This window comes from Notothenia rossii (genome assembly GCF_949606895.1).
Source record: "Notothenia rossii genome assembly, chromosome: 5".
Classification (NCBI taxonomy): Eukaryota; Metazoa; Chordata; class Actinopteri; order Perciformes; family Nototheniidae; genus Notothenia; species Notothenia rossii.
This window is the reverse complement of record NC_136903.1, coordinates 73,187,896-73,206,572: the sequence shown is the minus strand read 5'-3', so window position 1 is coordinate 73,206,572 and position 18,677 is coordinate 73,187,896. Positions and strand designations below refer to the sequence as shown.

Here is an 18,677-nt window from a genome sequence, read left to right as displayed (position 1 = left end):
GGTAATAAACAAACAGTCAAACAATATTGTACACACAATATTACATACAAAGTAAATAAATAATGAAATACACATTGCAAAAATAAACAAGAGAATACACAGTGCAAAGAATAATGTGGGAGTGCATCCACAGGGCGAGCGCAAAAACTGCATGTACAAGGTGTTACAGAATAGACCATCCTAATATTATTTTAAAAAGACAAGACAACCCATATGAAAACATTGTACATAGGAAAGCTATTTTACTTGAACTGTATTGGATTTATTTCCCCAGAAGGTTATTTGTTTTCACAACTAACTAAACATACAGATAGCAACATAAATACATATGACAACATACACGATGTACAGCATCGGCTGGTATGATTAAAAACCTTTAATTTGAATATTGAACGAGTATTTGATGTAAAGTTGTCTTGTGTTGTACTTGATGGAAACCGAGCAAGGGGCGTGTCTAAGAGCGTTCCTCTGTCTTCTGCGCGTGCGTAGTATGGTGACCGCGCAGTTCCTTTTGCTCAGACGTTTGAAAGCTGGCACGGTGAGCGCGCGGCTGATCGGGTTGTAGTGCCTCCCATCCCATCCTGACTGAATATACTGTAACGGTAAGATATCCCGATGCTTTAACATGAATTATATACAGTCATGTGGGTTACACACTTGTAAATTGGGTGTTGGTCCAATATATTGGCAGTAAATCTGAACTGTTCGGACTGTTAGCTAACTTTATGCTTAGCAGAAAACACATTAGCATGCTAGCAGCTAACATTAGCAGGCTGACTTGGAGGACCTGGATCAGTCTATTCCATGGAAATGGGATACTGCCTTCTATGCGGCTTTAGATAAGATTAACCGTTGAATTAGTTTAGTTTAGGACATTGGATCAGGAGATAATTTCTGTTAAATATAACTGTTCGTTAAATCGATGCAGGGAGCGCCATGTGCTTGTATTTAACTTGTAGAAAACTAGACTGCTTTCTAGACCGCTAGCTTAGACATCAGACTGCATAAACCGATCAGGAGTCAGCGGGGCCAACTGAGCTAACGTCAGTTTGAGGCTATGTAGCCTAGCTTGTTAGCTGCTAGCAAGCTAACGTCAGACTGAATGCATGCAAGTTGAGCATGACTGAAACTAGCAAAATATATATGAACTACGTAACAAGAACTGCATTGACTTGTTGGATAGAGCAGTGAAAAAAACTAATTTCATACACAACAAACATGAATTACAATTGCATTTTGCCCGCATTTATAAACTTTTAGGTATCATGATCTTACAGTAACCATTGTCACACATGTGTGTCACGTTAAACTTTGAATAGTTTACAGATACTGAGTTATCTCTCTCATTCTCTGTCTTTAGTGACAAGCATGGAGCTAAATGATGCTAACCTCCAAACCCTCACCGAGTTCCTCAGGAAAACACTGGACCCAGATCCAGCAGTCAGACGTCCAGGTAAAACATCGTAATGACACATCATTGCATATCTTCATACGGTTTATAAAAAATACATGTTTTAATGTACCTTTTCGTGCTAATGATTAACTTGATTGTGTTGTCTCTCCTGTAAAACACCTGCTTTCTATTTTCTATTTTTTCTTAGCTGAAAAGTTTCTTGAATCAGTGGAGGGCAACCAGAACTATCCGTTGTTACTGCTCACTATGCTGGAGAAGTCCCAAGACCAGGTCATTCGAGTCTGTGCTGCTGTTACCTTCAAGAATTACATAAAAAGAAACTGGCGCATTGTGAGTCTCACTGAGTAACATCATGTTTACATATTGTTTACGCTAGTATCTTGTATGTAGGGATGGATATTATGGAGAAAATAAACATCACAATTATAAAGGACAAATACCTCAGGATGTATATTCTATGGTTGACTATTTGTGCTTTAGAAAAATATTTAAACAATACGTTTTTTATGAATAACCTTCTGTAATATGTGCTGAATTGCTAAGTGGGTAAAAACAAAACACAGAACAGTCCAGTATGTTCAGTATTATACAAGTGTATCACTTAACTGTAATGCAGCCTTTTAAAACCAGAGAAAGACTGTAATATGTATGACATATTACAATATTCAAAATATAAGATGATATCTAGTCTAATATCACAACACCAATATGATATCAATATATCCTCCAGCCTACTTGTGTGTAGGCACAGTGTCTCACCCTGCATGTCTGGCATCAGATTGAGGCTGCATGGGACAAACTGTACCTTAAGTAGCATTTTGTACAAAGTCTGATCAGAACAAGTGTTCTGTGTATTCTGGGGTTGTAGTTGATTGTCCTGCGTTTGTCATGTTTTTCTAAAGGTTGAAGATGAACCAAACAAAGTCTCTGATGCAGACCGAACAGCGATCAAAGCCAACATAGTCAATTTGATGCTAAGCAGCCCAGAACAGATTCAAAAACAGGTACATCCTCACATATTATTATTATTATTATAGTGTTTAAACAAATCTAATTTAAAAGTGTGTCGGAAGATACTCATCCAAACCCCTGTTTATGCTTTGCTTTTCCACAGTTGAGTGATGCCATCAGTATCATAGGAAGGGAAGACTTCCCTCAGAAATGGCCCGACCTGCTAACTGAAATGGTGAACCGCTTCAGAAGTGGAGACTTTCACATCATCAATGGAGTGCTTCGTACAGCACATTCTCTCTTTAAAAGGTACATCTCATTGCTTCATCATTTTACAAATAGTGTAATTATTACATTTAAACACATTTTTATTAATAATAAAAAAAAACGTTGTGTCCCCAAGGTACCGCCATGAGTTTAAGTCAAACGAGCTTTGGACAGAGATCAAACTAGTGCTGGATACGTTTGCCCTTCCTCTGACGGAGCTGTTCAAGGTTTGTAATGACTTGAGGTTCATTTACCACAACTCTTAACCCATCTCAAAAGGTTGGACATGGATATAAGATGAGATAGTCATTTATTAATCCCAATTTGGGAAATGTTTGTGTTGCAGCAGCATAAAACGATATGGCATTGTACAATACTAATTTAAAAGACAAGAAAGTAGAACATATAGATGTTGAATTAACAAGATATAAACTTCAAAGCAAGGCATTACTTTGGCTAATTACAAATATGATGACGTTTTGTTCATTATCAATGTTCACTCTATGCTGTAGGCCACTATTGAGTTGTGTCAGACTCATGCTACAGACGTCAATGCCTTGAAGGTCCTCTTCTCTTCCCTCACACTCATCTCCAAGCTCTTCTACAGTCTGAACTTCCAGGTCAGTAAAATTAGCTTTGTGCATCCAGGCTTTGCTTTTCTGAACTGTTTTGCTATCATTAGTTTTTATTGATGTGACAAATTAGTAATTATAAATTGTAATGAATGTGTAATTATTGAAAGGCAATAATGCGTTATGAATTTGCCCCATGTCAGCATATATACTGTTTTAGTAATGAATTTACACTTCCTTCAGAGATGTGAAAAATGTGCTTTCAACTGAACTCTGTATTATTACAAAGGACCTTCCAGAGTTTTTTGAAGACAACATGGAGACATGGATGACCAATTTCCACGGCCTACTAACTTTGGATAATAAACTTTTACAAACAAATGTGAGTATTTCTTTCCTTTTTTTTTCTCCACTCATGCAAAAAAAATTCCACCATTGCGGTGCTACAGAGATTTGAATGGTGTGTATGTGTGGCTGTGTCTCTTAGGACGAGGAGGAAGCAGGTCTCCTGGAGCTGCTGAAGTCTCAGATCTGTGACAATGCGGCTCTCTACGCTCAGAAGTACGATGAAGAGTTCCAGCCGTATCTGCCGCGCTTTGTCACGGCCATCTGGAACCTTTTAGTTTCTACTGGCCAGGAAGTCAAATATGACCTGGTGAGAGTCGTGTACCCTGACTGTTTATGTGTCCTTTTTCAAAGTTCACTTTCCCTCTACTAACAATGCACCTCGTATTTGTTGCAGCTTGTGAGCAATGCTATCCAGTTCTTGGCATCGGTGTGTGAAAGGCCACACTACAAGCATCTATTTGAGGACCAGAACACGCTCACTAGCATCTGTGAGAAGGTCATTGTGCCCAACATGGAGTTCAGAAGTAAGTAAATGCTTCCTTTTTTTTGTCAGCTTTTGATTTTACCTGGAAATGTCATCAGTGGATGGCTGGTGCAGGGCTTTGCTTGCAGGTACACACACCTGCACTGTGTGAAACTGACAAGGATGTTTGTAATCCTGATCAGGTGCAGACGAGGAGGCCTTTGAAGATAACTCTGAGGAATACATCCGGAGGGACCTTGAAGGATCTGGTAAAGATTTAGCATAATGCAAACCATTCACAATAATAGACAAACTAATATGTAGTTCCTCTTCACATGTTGAGTTGAACTATTGTTTTGGTAAGGGTCTCCTGGCATATAAGACCCGTCAAACCCCAAATGCATAGTTATTTTATTTGTTGTTGGTTTTTGTTTTGCACTCAAAAGTTCACACGTAAATAACTAACTGTGAAGAAAATGCTCTAATGATAACCATGTCCCCACTGTTTACCCTTTCCCGCATCCTACCTCAGACATTGACACTCGTCGTAGAGCCGCATGTGACCTGGTGAGGGGCCTCTGTAAGTTTTTTGAGGGCCCTGTCACAGCAATCTTCTCTGGCTATGTGAACTCTATGCTGGGAGAGTACGCCAAGAGCCCTGGGCAGAACTGGAAACACAAAGATGCCGCCATCTACTTGGTCACATCACTGGCGTCGAAAGCACAGACACAGAAGGTATGTTGCAAACATATTCAGAGGATTGTTGAATATCTAACTGCTAGTAAAAAGGTACATTTATAAAAAGTGTTTGATATAATGAGAATAACTGTTTCAGTCTGTTTGAGTCATTGTCTTTTCCCCCCTCACCAGCATGGGATAACACAAGCCAATGAGTTGGTGGATCTGAATGAGTTCTTTGTGAACCACATTCTCTCAGACCTAAAATCCCCCAATGGTAAGAATAATCCACATTTCTTAATATTATATAGAATCATAAAAATGTATTATGTGACAACAGCAACTTACTTTAGACTTGGCTCTGTGAGTTGTGGGAAAACTTATATTTCTAAATTGAGTTGTTTGTTAGCTAACATCAAGCACCATTTGTCTTTTTTAGTCAACGAGTTCCCAGTGTTGAAGGCAGACGCCATCAAGTATGTCATGATCTTCAGAAGCCAGGTATGAACTGTCAACTTTCTCAGCGCCTTTTCAAATGTTCAAATGGCAAAAAGAAAGCATCACAGCTGGCCTCTTTGTCCGTTCCCCTCAGCTGCCCAAGGAGCAGCTGCTGCAGGCCGTTCCTCTGCTGATAAGTCACCTGCAGGCGGAGAGCACCGTGGAGCACACGTACGCTGCCCACGCTCTGGAGAGGCTGTTCACCATGAGAGGCCCCAACAACTCCACACTGTAAGTATTAAGAAGTATAGGAAACGGGAAATGATATTTGAATGAACCAAAACAATTTCTAACAGTTTTCAAATTGTTTCAAATGCACAAAAAGTCAACAATAGTTGTTCAGTTTTTTTTTACATCCTAAAGATTCAAGCTCTCTCACATATTTGCTGAATCCAGTATGAAACGAGATCATTACTACTATATATTTAAGAACCGGTGTATGCCATAATAGCAGTCATATACAGCACACAAACGGATATTAAGACAGCAGAGGGAAAAACGGGGCAATGTGTGTAAAGTCCACTCAGACTATATATAATAATAATAACCCTTTAATTCTGTTCTCAGTATCACGCCCGCAGAGATGGCCCCTTTTACTGAACAGCTGCTAAACAACTTGTTCAAGGCATTGGCTCTTCCTGGGTCTGAAGAAAATGAATACATCATGAAAGGTAAATCAGACTTTTCTCCTCATTACCAGTTCCATGTCAGTGTTGAATCAACTGCAAAGTTATTAGAAGTAGCCTCATCATGCCTTTTTGTTTCTTTTGACTTCTAAAGCCATCATGCGCAGCTTCTCCCTGCTGCAGGATGCCATCGTCCCCTACATTCCCACTCTGATTGGTCAACTCACTCATAAGCTCCTCTTAGTCAGCAAGGTAACCCCCCCGTTTACTTTTTATGTATGCAGTTCGATTCACCTCGATGCTTGTTCAGGGCATACACGTGTCAACTTTGCCAACATCTTGTTTTCAGAATCCCAGCAAGCCTCACTTTAACCACTACCTGTTCGAGTCCTTGTGCCTGTCGGTCCGGATCACCTGCAAGGCCAACCCCACCACGGTCAGCAGCTTCGAGGAAGCACTGTTCCCCGTCTTCACTGAGATCCTGCAGAACGATGTCCAGGGTTTGTCATTCACCTATGGAATTGATTTATGTTGTCATTTATCAACATGCTGATGACGTAGAGCTCGTCGTCACCGTGTCCAAACTACTACCATTTTGAATCGGCCCTCACCAAATTCAAAAAGTATAATGAAATATGGCCCACAAATGAAACTTGGGCTTGTCTTATATTCTACTTCTTAACTATAAATTAGGGCTGTCAAGTTAACGTGTTAATGCAAAAAAGATTAACGCCACTAATTATTTTAACGCGATTATTTTTTGTCCTCGGCCACCCCGTAGTTTCAGAGCGCATCGAGTTTAAAATACCATCTACAAGCTGATGCTGACAGCCCCGCTCCTGCAACATGATTGCAGCGTCCAGGCAGCTCCCGTTCGAGCATATGCCTTGAGTTGCACATAGCTCCAATGATCCATCTCACACACACACACACACACACACACACACACACACACACACACACACACACACACACACACACACACACACACACACACACACACACACACACACACACACACACACACACACACACACACACACTGTATTGTATGAGAGAGGTTCCAGATTGAATTGAGGCGAATATTTGTAATGTTCAGAGGTTGTTGTGTTTAATATTCATGAGAATATTTGTCATTGTTCAAATGATAATAAACATTAGCATAAAGCTTATTTGTCCACTCATATGTTGATAAAAGTAATACAAACTTGAAAAATATTCCTCTAAGGTACATTTAAAACATAAAACATTTGCGATTAACACTATGGACAATCATGCGATTTAATCGCGATTAAATATTTGAATCGACTGACAGCCCTACTATAAATATATTACACAGTAGTAGTCATGTGTTAATGAGACCACTTTTCAAATAAATTCAGTCAATTCAAGTTGGAGACATTTTCTAACACATCTTAGTTGATAAGAAAAAAGCCCAATGACTTATTTACGTAACAAGTTTGAAATACACCCTTCATATTTCTCATTATTATAATCAATCTGAGGCTTCTGTTTTAAGGGATGAACTGCCAACACTCACACGCATCCAGAGGTCGCGTTAACCGAATATATTATATGACATAATTCTTTTGACAATGACGGAAAAATCTGAAAGCAGTCCGTCATTTTGACGGATTAGAACAAACTCAGCGCCGAGGTGGGCATGCACAACACGGCATTACACCGGCACTAATATTTCACGAGATTCCCCCCCCCGTTGACAGTTCACGAGCGACCGACGGGTAATAATGGATTTTGACGGAAATGTTACGATCCTGTCCGTCAAAATGACGGGCAGCGAAAAAGTCAAGTGCAACCTCTGCACGCATCATTGACCTACATTTGATTGATTGCTAATTCATAATTGAACTCATGAGGCAATATACCTCACCTCTAGTGAGCGGCCCAGCCCTTCGTATACTTTCCTGTATGTGGCCCTCGATAAAAAACGTTTGGACACTCCTGCTGTAGAGGTAACTCTTCTCATCCTTCTCTGTTCTCTGTTGCAGAGTTTCTTCCCTACGTGTTCCAGGTGATGTCTCTCCTCCTAGAGATCCACTCCAACTCTATTCCCTCCTCCTACATGGCGTTGTTCCCTCACCTGCTGCAGCCCGTGCTCTGGGAGCGGACAGGGAACATTCCCCCTCTCGTGCGCCTGCTTCAGGCTTACTTGGAGAAGGGAGGTGCCTCTATTGCCAGCTCTGCTGCTGATAAAATCGTAAGTGGGGAGAGTTGTATACAGCAGTTATTATTCCATTTCTTACCATTTAAATATTGTATGATTGATTCATTGTGTGGACACTATTCTAACACTTGATTATCATCTTGCTCATCTTTCCCTCTCAGCCTGGCTTGCTTGGAGTTTTCCAAAAGCTTATCGCCTCCAAGGCCAATGACCACCAAGGTTTCTACCTGATCAACAGCATCATAGAGTACATGCCCGCGTAGGTTCACTATAGCTGTGTTCTCAACTGGTGGAATGTGTTGGTGATATGTATTTTAACCTTTTATGTTTTTTGTTTTGCCAGTGAGTCTATCACTCAGTACAGGAAACAGATCTATATTTTGCTCTTCCAGAGGCTCCAAGGCTCCAAAACCACCAAGTTCATCAAGAGTTAGTACAATCCTCTCTTTACCAATGTTCATGTTCTGTTTAAAGCTATTCATCTGATGTCAGTGATTCATTTAGAAAATTAATACATTCTAAAAATGTAATAGCTAAACAGTTAAAATAGTCAGCTAAAAGTGACCTAAAATGAATGGATATTCTTTGTTGTACCTTAACAATATAACTAATGCTATTAATACTTACTCAGCGGGGGTAATATTGGCATCGGGACGCACACCCACGTTTCAGTCACAGTCAACATTTCTCTGAATGTTCTAGTTTTGAATACTATTTATTATTTAATCAGGGTTCGTACGGGTGCTGGAAATCCTTGAAAATGCTTGACATTTTATGAGGTGTTTTCAAAGTTTGAAAAGTGCTTGCATTTTGGGAATGGTGCTTGAATTAAGGATAAAAGTGCTTGAAATTGTAAATGCTTTACTTCGCTTTTAGATGAAAAGAAAATAAAGAAGTCGGAGCGAGCTTAATTGCTTCGCTTTTACATAAAACAGCTCCGCTCCGGCCTTCCCGCGCTATGCACGTGACCTGCAAGTGTTTTTGTTACGTGTGACCTGGGCTGATGAGTGATAGATGACTGTGCCAGGAGGTTGCAGTTTCAACGAGCGTTAGCTAGCAGAAGACAAATACAAGCCATGGCGAAGACAAGGGTCAAGCCCACGAGTAGCCTCCTGCAAAGTTTGCAAAGATAACGATGCGAGAGTCTGTGCTGACGAGCCACATGAAAGGTACGCCGTAGTAGAGCATTTTAGATTAGGCTAACGTTGCACGTTACGTTTGTTTATGCAAACGTTAGCAAGCTGAATAGTGAACTCGATTAAGGGATAATAATAATTGCAGGGGACAATCATTTCAGAGGAACGTACCTATGTTATGTCGCCATCCTGTGGTGTCACGAAATATAATCTATTGATTCGACACAGAAGGATTTTAAAAGCAATGTATTTCTACTGGTAGTATGTTTCGTGCCTAAACCAAATGTGACTTGCTCTATCGAAATCAGTCACATTGACCCGAAGACACATTTTGGTTTGTATTACTGGTCTGGGGGAAGTTTGTGAATGTGTGTGTGTTTGTGTACCGGGGAAACACTCACAAGAAACACCGGCTGTTGTTATGCCTGCTGTGACGTCAAGTTACTCCGTTCTCCGCTTGTAATTATGCCGTTACAAGCTTCAAAGTTGTATTTATCATCTGAATTTGCCGAAACAAGTTTAATATACTGAAAGCCAGGAATTTGTTGATTTGAAATCAGATGAAAACAAACTGTAACGGAACCTGCCGTGTTATCTACGATTACTATATGCCTCACATTCATAATTTCAGCGGAGGGAGGGGGCGCTGCAGAAGAGCAGAGTGCGAGGGAGAGCTGTCTTCTTCCCTTTAATGAGATTTTGGCAATAACAGTTTCATATTCTGAAAGCCAAGACTTTGTTTGTTTAAAATCAAACAAAACACCCGAACCCTGAAAAACTAGTTTTTTTTTTTACACAAATCCACGGTTTTTTTATTTTTAAATGAGCCGTTGCGACTTTTGACTGATTTCGATAGAGCGGGTCACAAATAATAAGAAATTAGAATAAAAACAATAATCGTGGCTTGATATTGAGTAAGAACCATAGACTATATATAAAGGTAAGAACATGTTTTTATGAACCCCACAGCTTTTGGTCTTCCAAGACCCGACCGGACAAAAAGACGTGCTGCAGGCACGAAACACACTACCAATAGAAATACATTGCTTTTAAAATCGTTCTGTGTGACACGAAAAAAAGGGGGGAATCGTGTTGGTGAACACGAATCAATAGATTACATTAAAATTATTATTTATTACATTTATTTTGTGACTATAACACGAAATGCCGTGAGACTTGGTTGCGTAATTAGACCTTAGCTTGTTGGTATGTTATAAATTATAAAATGAGGATTTGACCGCATCGCTATGGTTGATACTTTTAGAAACGGGCTTTTATATAAAATCTTATACAAGTAAAACTACATTTTGCTTTAATCCCATGTAATTGTAGAATAAAAACAATCTTCCTTTGAAGATGTATAAGACAGGTGTCTTTTGTAGTCAACATTACATACAAATCATTGTCCACTTGTTACCATTGTGAGTCTATTTTTATGCAGCTCTGCGTGATTTTGTGGCTACAATTCAGGCTAATACGCTACCAGAGGTGGAATAAGTACTCAGATCTTGTACTTGAGTGAAAGTAGAAGTACCAGAGTGTAGGGATACTCTGTTACAAGAATAAGTCCCTCAATCAAAATGTTCCTCAAGTAAAAGTATTAGCATCAATATATAGTTAAAGTAGGGACAGTAAAAGTAGTCATTGTGCAAATTGGTCCATTTCAGAATAATAGATATGATGACGCCTTACAGATCTACTTTTAAACTTAGTTTTCTTTTCTTTCATTTTTCATCCTCATGTAGAATGCTATTACGAAACACACATTTGGTTGTTTATAGCATAAAGAACATCTGATTTAATGTGAGGTAGGGAAATAATCATTTGAGTAGGGATGGGTATCGTTAAAGTTTTAACGGTACTACTACTTTTATTGATACCGCTTATCGATCCGATCTTTTAACGGTACTCTTATCGGTTCTTTTTGAGAAAAAAACAAGGTAAACTAACCAAACAAATTGTGAACAAAACTAACATTGCTTTTTATTTAAATTAAATAAATGATATTTCACATCAAAAGAAACAACAATCTTTTAACAAATTACGTATTAAATAATGTGATGACAGAACTGTAAACAGAAGAGCTGAAACTTTAACAAAATAAATAACTCGGTTACCTCTAATCATTAACCCATGTTTGTATCATTGAGTTAACTCTGTGTGTTGCTGCTAGCATTCATAACACCTGACGTGGAAACGTTACTCGTGGATGGGGGGGCTACAGAGCTGCTAGAAAGACAGTCGAACCCGGTGCATTCCTCCGTCTGAATGTGGTGCACTTTTGCTAAATGTTTAGACAAATTGCTCGTGTTACCGCCCTTACATGCTAAACTCTTATTGCACTTTTGGTAACGAGTATTGTCCACATCGACACGGCTATAGTTTAACCACACCTCGGAGCGCGTTCTCTCCGCCATCTCCTCCGTGTGTGTGTGTTGCTGCTGCATGGAGCAGCTGAGCAGCTGCATGTGTGTAAACTGCCCCGCTCGAAAATACTAAACATAATCATAGACGCATTTTGCAGTCTTATTGCATATTAGAAACGGATTTGGCGACACTAAAACTGCAATATAATGTTTGTGTAGCAATAATACATGACATACATTTTTTAGATGTCTCCAGTACCAATAAAAAGACCGATAACGTCGGAGCTTAGCGGCACCACGGTCTTTAATAATTCAGCCCCGGGGCCCGTTTAATACCGGGGCTCGGTACCCATCCCTACATTTGAGTATGTGTATATAAATGTGTAATTTACAACAGCTGTAAGATGCTTGAAAAGTTTGAAAATGCACCTTGAAAAGTGCTTGAATTTGACTTTGGAAAAGGTGTAAGAACCCAGTTTAATGCTGCTGTGTTTCAAATGCTAACATTTGACTTGTTTTCTTTCACAGGCTTCTTAGTGTTTATCAACCTGTATTGTGTCAAATACGGAGCCATTGCACTTCAGGAGATGTTCGACAGCATCCAGCCAAAGTAAGTTTAATCTCCATATACACCAGAAGATGTTGACAGAAGTAGACATGTTTGACTGGTTATTGAGTGGGTTCATCTGTCAGCGTACCATTCAGGCAGTGGAATATGTTCTGTTGACCTTAAAGGCATCAAAACCACAAAAGCTGGCACTGGATCAGTTTATATATGTAACGTAGTAATCCTGGTTGCTTTTTGTCTTGCAGGATGTTTGGTATGGTGTTGGAGAAAATAATTATCCCAGAGGTCCAGAAGGTGTCTGGACCAGTTGAAAAGAAGATTTGCGCTGTTGGCATCACAAAAATCCTTACTGAATGTCCGTCAATGATGGACACGGAGTACACTAAACTTTGGTAAGAGATCCGTCTGGAGGAAATGCAACCATTAGTTCCCTTTTTCATAAAGTTACTCGGTTAAAGTCCCTGAACACCTTTAGTCCACTAACAATCCAGTACTGTGTGGGTGTGTGAAAACAGTTTGATTGATTGGAAATGCTGTTCTCATACAAGGTTCAATGCTTTTATTGGTCATTCGTACATGGCTAAAATGTAGTTATGAAAATCTTAGGTCACAGGCTCCTCCAACAGTGTAACACAGAAAAACAAAAAAAATAGTGCAAGTAAATACAAATAGTGCAATACATCCTGAATGACATGTAATAGTTTCTTGTCCTGAGTGAAACTGTACCTGAAGATTTGGGGTTTCTCATGTCTGTTCAGGACCCCTCTGCTCCAGGCTCTCATTGGTTTCTTTGAGCTGCCAGAAGATGACAGCATCCCGGATGATGAGCACTTCATTGACATTGAAGACACACCAGGCTATCAGACGGCCTTTTCACAGCTGGCCTTTGCCGGGAAGAAGGAGCACGACCCGATAGGAGACGCTGTCGGCAACCCCAAGATCCTGCTGGCCCAGTCGCTCCACAAACTCTCTACTGCCTGTCCGGGAAGGGTATGTAGAGACGTGCAGGACATGCTATGCAACTTCTGCCTGAGGTCATGTTCTGTGGCACAGAATACGTAACTCAGGAAGGACAAATAATAGAGTGGAAGTATTTCTTCTACCTAAGGTGGCTTGTTAATATTTAAGGGGAAAACACCATCATGTGTAGGTTATCTATCTTAACATTGATTCATATCTTCGTGGATGGCCACTAAATAATCAATGCCCATTCTTATATTTAATTAATTCACTACACATTATTGAACAATTATCCAGTATTCAGTATGGCCCCTTGCCTCCCACCGAGTCAGTGCACAGTTTGGATTTGTTTTGAATAAAAGAAAGGTTAAGACCATTACTTCACCGCTGTGATCTGCAACAGAGGATGTGACGATGCAGAAAGCAAACAAGTAATTCTTGCTTCTTTTCTCAACTGCAGGTTCCCTCAATGCTGAGCACCAGTCTGAATGCAGACGCCCTCCAGTTCCTGCAGGGCTACTTACAGGCAGCCACTGTGCAGTTGGTTTGAACCCGATGTGATGGGGTTCACTTAATAAGGAGTACGATACACTGCAGGAGTATCCACTGTGACCTCAGGCCACACGACAGAACTGCTTCAGCTGAATTTGAATCTTAATAGATTTGGTTTGACTGCTTTCTGATGGGTTTGCCTGAATTTAGGGTGTTTTCTCAGATGCAAGCTGTTTTTAAGGGTTTTTAAAGACATGACCAAAAGTTGACTCGACTGATTTGCGGTTTTTGCGTTTGAGCCCTTTGTTTGCTGTGTGGCAAAGACTAGCAAGGATTTGGATTACAAGTTTCCAGACAATTGTCAGTTTATTACAGTAACGGCAGCAGCAGAGGTACACTTCAACAGTATTGTGGGAAAGCTGAACATCACAATCACACGGGAGGGGTTTATTTAGCGCTGCTTTTGTATGATTGAATTCCTTTTACATTTTCGAAAAACTGTAATCTGTGGCTTAAACATTACATAATATTTTTCTGTTGCATGTTACCCAGCCAACTGGTCATTGTCAAGTCTTCGTTTCCCCACTGTTTGTTAATGTGAATAAACAGGCACTTGTATAGCTCTGCTCTGAGCGCAGCCTCTTTTCTGGGAGCATTATTTTAGAAACATGTATCACTTCTGGATCTTTAGCCTCCGGTACACATATAAATCAATATTTCTATTGATTTATAAGGAGGTGGAATTCCTTTTCATCAAGCAAACACTGGGTCCCCTTTAGATCTAGTAATGTTTAAATAAACTGCAACATGGCTGCTAATACAGTTACCCTTCATCCCATTGTAAAAATAAACCTGCAGGTATTTGGCTCTCCCTTCATTTGTTAAGGATAAACACTTGGAGCCTTTAGTCTGCATTGGTCCACGGTTATAAAAGAGACTGGCGGAGAGGTCTTAGGATTTGACGTGGCCGTTGACATTCTTTAGTTCAACATTCTTGATGAAGGGAAGCATGCATTTGTCACCTCCCATGAAGCGATATGTCGCCACATTTGCCTCCCAAGGTAGCAATCTAGACGAGGGAAGGAACAAAAACAATACCATTGAATTTATCGTCTTGTTCCCAAATAATTTATGTGTTTTCTTTCTAATCTCTAATGGCCTTAGCATTCACTTCACAGTATACTCACGCTCTTGTTATGAAGGGGATATACATAAGGCGAGGAATGCAGATCATTTGCTGTTCGGCTAAAATGGCTTTCATCGACTGCTGCACTGTGTAGAGGGGGTCCAGAGGGGGAATAAGACCCCGGAGCTCCTTCCTGGTCATTATAAAAACAAAAGTCTACATTATAGAACATTATTTCTGGGTAAGACAACAACTAAATGATGAATGGTGGCCTACCTGATTTCACAACCTGCAAACATCCCAGTGTCTACAATGTAAGGGCAGACTAAAGTGGTTTTGATGCCGTCATTTTCCTCAGCCAGCAACTCGTGTGTCAGGGACTCGTGGAAACCCACGGCTCCAAATTTACTGGCACAGTAATCCTATAGGAAGAAAGTAAATGCTGGTGTTTAGATGTGCACTATAATTGATTGGTCGAGGACTTGTCTGTTCAGATTGTGGTCCAGTGAGTCAGTAATCTTGTTTCTTACCTCCACACATGCAGTGCTGAATAGTCCAAGAGCACTGGCAACAGTCACAATGTGACCGTGGTTCGTTGTTTTCATCTGAGGCAGGAAGGCCTTTGTCATCTGTTGGGTTACACACGATGATTTTTACTAAAATCAATCATCCATTATCATGCCATTTGACACACGATACAAATGATGCCAAATAATACAAGGGAACCTAACAACCCGACCCAATGTCAATGTACTTTAATTGTGTGTTTATACGTGTTGACTAATAGTGTTTGACTTATTCTATGAGATCAGAGTAAGACCAAATATTTGTACAAACTGCTGTTGAAATCAAATATATTTAAGTATTTCAGTGTATCTAACTGGAAAAATCATCTACTTAATCTGTACATACGGATTTTTTGTAAACAGGCTCACCTAAGTCCCATTAACTTGCATTGCATTTCCTTAAACAAACATTAATAACATTAACAATGGAAATAACAGTAAGGAACTTGTTTTTTTATTACTACAAATCTATTTACAACATCATGAACCTGGGGCATTAATAGGCAAGGTTAATGACCAAAGGGCAACCAAAGCAGCAGCTTCTCTAAATTGACATTTTATGTAACTTTGTAAGGGACTATGAACAATATAACAACTCGCATGATAAGAGCCTTATTGTTAAGAATCCAGGCTTGAGGCGATCTCTTTGAAGAGGGGCTTTGTGTCAAATCTATTTTTCAGACCTTTATTAATTACGCTGATGCTGTGCTCATAAAGTGCATAATCCTGAACAAAGGGTGAAAGCAAAGACAGTTTATCATGAGCCCAGATTTCTCATTTTGGCTCTGATGTCCTTTTGTTGCCGCCAACTATTCCCAACAGTGACACGTTGTGCTTTAACAGATATCCTTCCACTGTATGTGTGTGATATTTTGAAATTTGATGCTTAAGAGTTTAACACTTTATTGTATGAGCACGAGACTGAGGCTTAAAGGGGATCAAGAGCCGAATCACATGATTTCTTGACTGGTCGGCTCCTTTTATTCTGGAGATGTGTTTAATGTTACCGCCTCTGACTTGTATCCTCCTCGTGAAACCTGAACACATTTAGGACATACTGTAGCTGTGCTGCTCTGATCCCTTCACACACCAGTGCACAAATACAGACCCGGGCCAGGGGGAGGACTGGTGCGTTGATGTTACACAAGTCATGTCAGCCTGATACATGTCAGCCTGATGCCCTGAGTCGATCATACATTTTACGATTGCATAGGTTGTGCGTAAAAGGTGCATGCGTCAAGTCTCACCCAAAACAGCGCGTGGCAGTTCACCAACAGAGTTCTCTCCAGAAGCTCATCGGGACAGTCAAGCAGCCTCCGCCCGGCCACAACTCCTGCGTTGTTGACCAGTATGGAGACATCCCCCACCTCCGCTCTCACCCTGTCGGCCGTCTCATAGATGCTCATGCGCTTGGACAGGTCCACCGTGTACGCGTGAACCTTAACTCCCAGCTCCCGTGCCAGTTTGGCGGTCTGCTCGTTGGCCTCCTCGTTGCAGTCCCACAGCACCAGGTGTGCCCCCTCTTTGGCAAACTCCAGGGCGAACAGCCGCCCCAGCGCGCCCCCCGACCCGGTGATCAGACAGAGCTCCCCATCAATGCACTTGAGCCTTGGCCGCAGGAAAGTCTGGACGATGGCACTCAGGATGGAGTAGGTCAGGTCGATGAGCATCAGCAGCAGGTCCACTATGACTATCATGATGCTTCTGTCCTGTCCCGGTATGAGCCAAACAAGCGGACCGCCAGGTTTCGGAGTATTGGTGGTTGCGTGACGCGCCGGTGGATGGGCATTTTATATAACGTGTGCAGGATTAGGACGCCGCTCGATGGTGGCCACCAATAGAATGGCTTTTTGTCTGATGACCAAGGAGCTAATGGACTAACCCGTGCGCATTCATAACTCGTTCATAAACAGTGGCAGAGTATGACCGAGGAGGATTAACATAACACTCAGGTCCAGATCCAAAGCCAGCAGGCAATGGGCCGAATGTTTGCAATGAAGCTGAGAGATGTACACATAACAGCATAGATTCTGTTATATTAACATTAAGGATTACATTATTGACTGCACATGTCATAAAATGATACAATACACTTACACAAAAATAAATAATCAGACATATCAACAAACATTTTAACTTAATATGTTTTGCACTGTATGTTATATTTGTTACAGCCATATTTTTTTTATATATGTCAGTTGTATTGCTATTGGGGATCAGTCCCTCAAAAATTCATCAAGATACCGCTAAACTCAACATCTACATTACATTTTGTTTTAATTTCACACTAGGAAATCTGGGGGCTCTTTATCCAACAATCATGGTTCTATTGTTAGAATTGAATCATACAAAAATGAATGAAAGATACAACTGTATCTTTGTTTATAATTCAAGGCTTAATCCGGAAAAATTTGATATGGATTCAGAGGTCTATCCTAAATGATTTTTGTTTTTGTTTGAACCGACAAACAAAAAATTACTATTTTTGTTTTTTAAATTTCAAATTGTATTGAATTTAACTTAAAGGGCAATGTAACTGACATCACAATCATACTTTTTTCTGTACACCATACATTTTTAGTCATTTAAATTAAGGCTTTACTTCTTTTTCCATTTATACCTGTGGATCCAAAGAGCACATTTCTTGGAGTGAAATCTCAATCCAAATGTATTTATATTTATTAAAGACATATTTATATTTACAGTCAGTGAACTCTTTTTTTTTTATATAGGAATACCAATTTCTTAATATACTATTTTGATTTGGTTAATGTTTACAGCTTGCAGTCAGTCAGCTGATTAGAGGTTTAACTTCACCTTGATTCCCTTGCAGTTAGAAACATGATTTAAGTTAAAAATAACTAGTTTGTGTTATGTAAAAAGTAACTTATCCTTTACTGTGAGCTTTGGACTTTTATGTAAGATCTTTTACCTTAGCCAACATAAACAACAATACAATTCTTTCACACAAGTATATATTTAGTATCCAACCCATGACTGGTAAACTCTTATGTAGACATTCCTTTCGCTTTTCATACAAAGTTATTTCTGATCCATGGGGAGGAGGATTATCCAACGCTCAGTAAAATGTTAAGGTGATAAACTGCTAAGCACCTGTGCATAAATTCCTCATTTAGAGCATGTTTCATAAATTAACGTTTCTGTTTTTATTACTACTCCTTATATTTTACATTCACTTCAATTTTATGAAGACTTTTACAGCAGTGGTGACCTAAACTTTAGGGGTCTTGTTTTTAAGTTTTAGCTTGTTCTTAAATGTTCCTATTTGACGTCAGGAATGTTTTTGTCTTGTGAAAAGCCTAATGTAGTGACTTTGACTGTGATGTAATCCTCTTCAAAACTTTGGTCGTGACGTTTCATGACGTCATGTCACATAACACATATGAAGTAAGTATATCATATAATACATATGTAATTACAAATTAAATATATTATGTATA

At 39.9% G+C, this 18,677-nt stretch overlaps 2 protein-coding genes across 2 annotated transcripts; one reads left to right on the top strand and one right to left on the bottom strand.

The window, feature by feature from the left end:
• Positions 1-448: 448 nt before the first annotated feature.
• On the top strand, positions 449-14,161 carry cse1l (CSE1 chromosome segregation 1-like (yeast)). Its single transcript, XM_079682561.1, has 25 exons — positions 449-602; positions 1,361-1,453; positions 1,602-1,744; positions 2,317-2,418; positions 2,529-2,674; positions 2,769-2,859; positions 3,145-3,252; positions 3,494-3,586; positions 3,692-3,859; positions 3,947-4,076; positions 4,219-4,284; positions 4,548-4,750; positions 4,886-4,970; positions 5,133-5,194; positions 5,286-5,422; positions 5,759-5,862; positions 5,972-6,069; positions 6,167-6,317; positions 7,827-8,035; positions 8,164-8,261; positions 8,346-8,431; positions 12,033-12,114; positions 12,318-12,464; positions 12,831-13,062; positions 13,493-14,161. The coding sequence occupies exons 2-25, from the start codon at positions 1,369-1,371 to the stop codon at positions 13,580-13,582; spliced, it is 2,916 nt and encodes a 971-aa protein (XP_079538687.1). The 5' UTR covers positions 449-602; positions 1,361-1,368; the 3' UTR covers positions 13,583-14,161.
• Positions 13,730-17,136, bottom strand: LOC307040048 (retinol dehydrogenase 10-B-like). The gene is made up of 5 exons (XM_079682562.1): positions 16,464-17,136; positions 15,181-15,279; positions 14,927-15,072; positions 14,712-14,843; positions 13,730-14,593 (listed from the first exon to the last, which is right to left on the bottom strand). The coding sequence occupies exons 1-5, from the start codon at positions 16,911-16,913 to the stop codon at positions 14,476-14,478; spliced, it is 945 nt and encodes a 314-aa protein (XP_079538688.1). The 5' UTR covers positions 16,914-17,136; the 3' UTR covers positions 13,730-14,475.
• Positions 17,137-18,677: the final 1,541 nt, after the last annotated feature.

What these genes read in the sequence shown, in the direction of transcription:
- cse1l (XM_079682561.1), top strand. Translation starts at nt 1,369, where the DNA reads ATGGAGCTAAATGATGCTAACCTCCAAACCCTCACCGAGTTCCTCAGG. An exon ending in ATCATAGAGTACATGCCCGC is followed by an intron (nt 8,262 to 8,345) that starts GTAGGTTCACTA and finishes TTGTTTTGCCAG; the next exon opens with TGAGTCTATCACTCAGTACA. An exon ending in TTCGACAGCATCCAGCCAAA is followed by an intron (nt 12,115 to 12,317) that starts GTAAGTTTAATC and finishes TTTGTCTTGCAG; the next exon opens with GATGTTTGGTATGGTGTTGG.
- LOC307040048 (XM_079682562.1), bottom strand. Translation starts at nt 16,913, where the DNA reads ATGATAGTCATAGTGGACCTGCTGCTGATGCTCATCGACCTGACCTAC. An exon ending in TCAGCACTGCATGTGTGGAG is followed by an intron (nt 15,073 to 15,180) that starts GTAAGAAACAAG and finishes TTCTTCCTATAG; the next exon opens with GATTACTGTGCCAGTAAATT. An exon ending in ATCCCCTTCATAACAAGAGC is followed by an intron (nt 14,594 to 14,711) that starts GTGAGTATACTG and finishes TCCCTCGTCTAG; the next exon opens with ATTGCTACCTTGGGAGGCAA.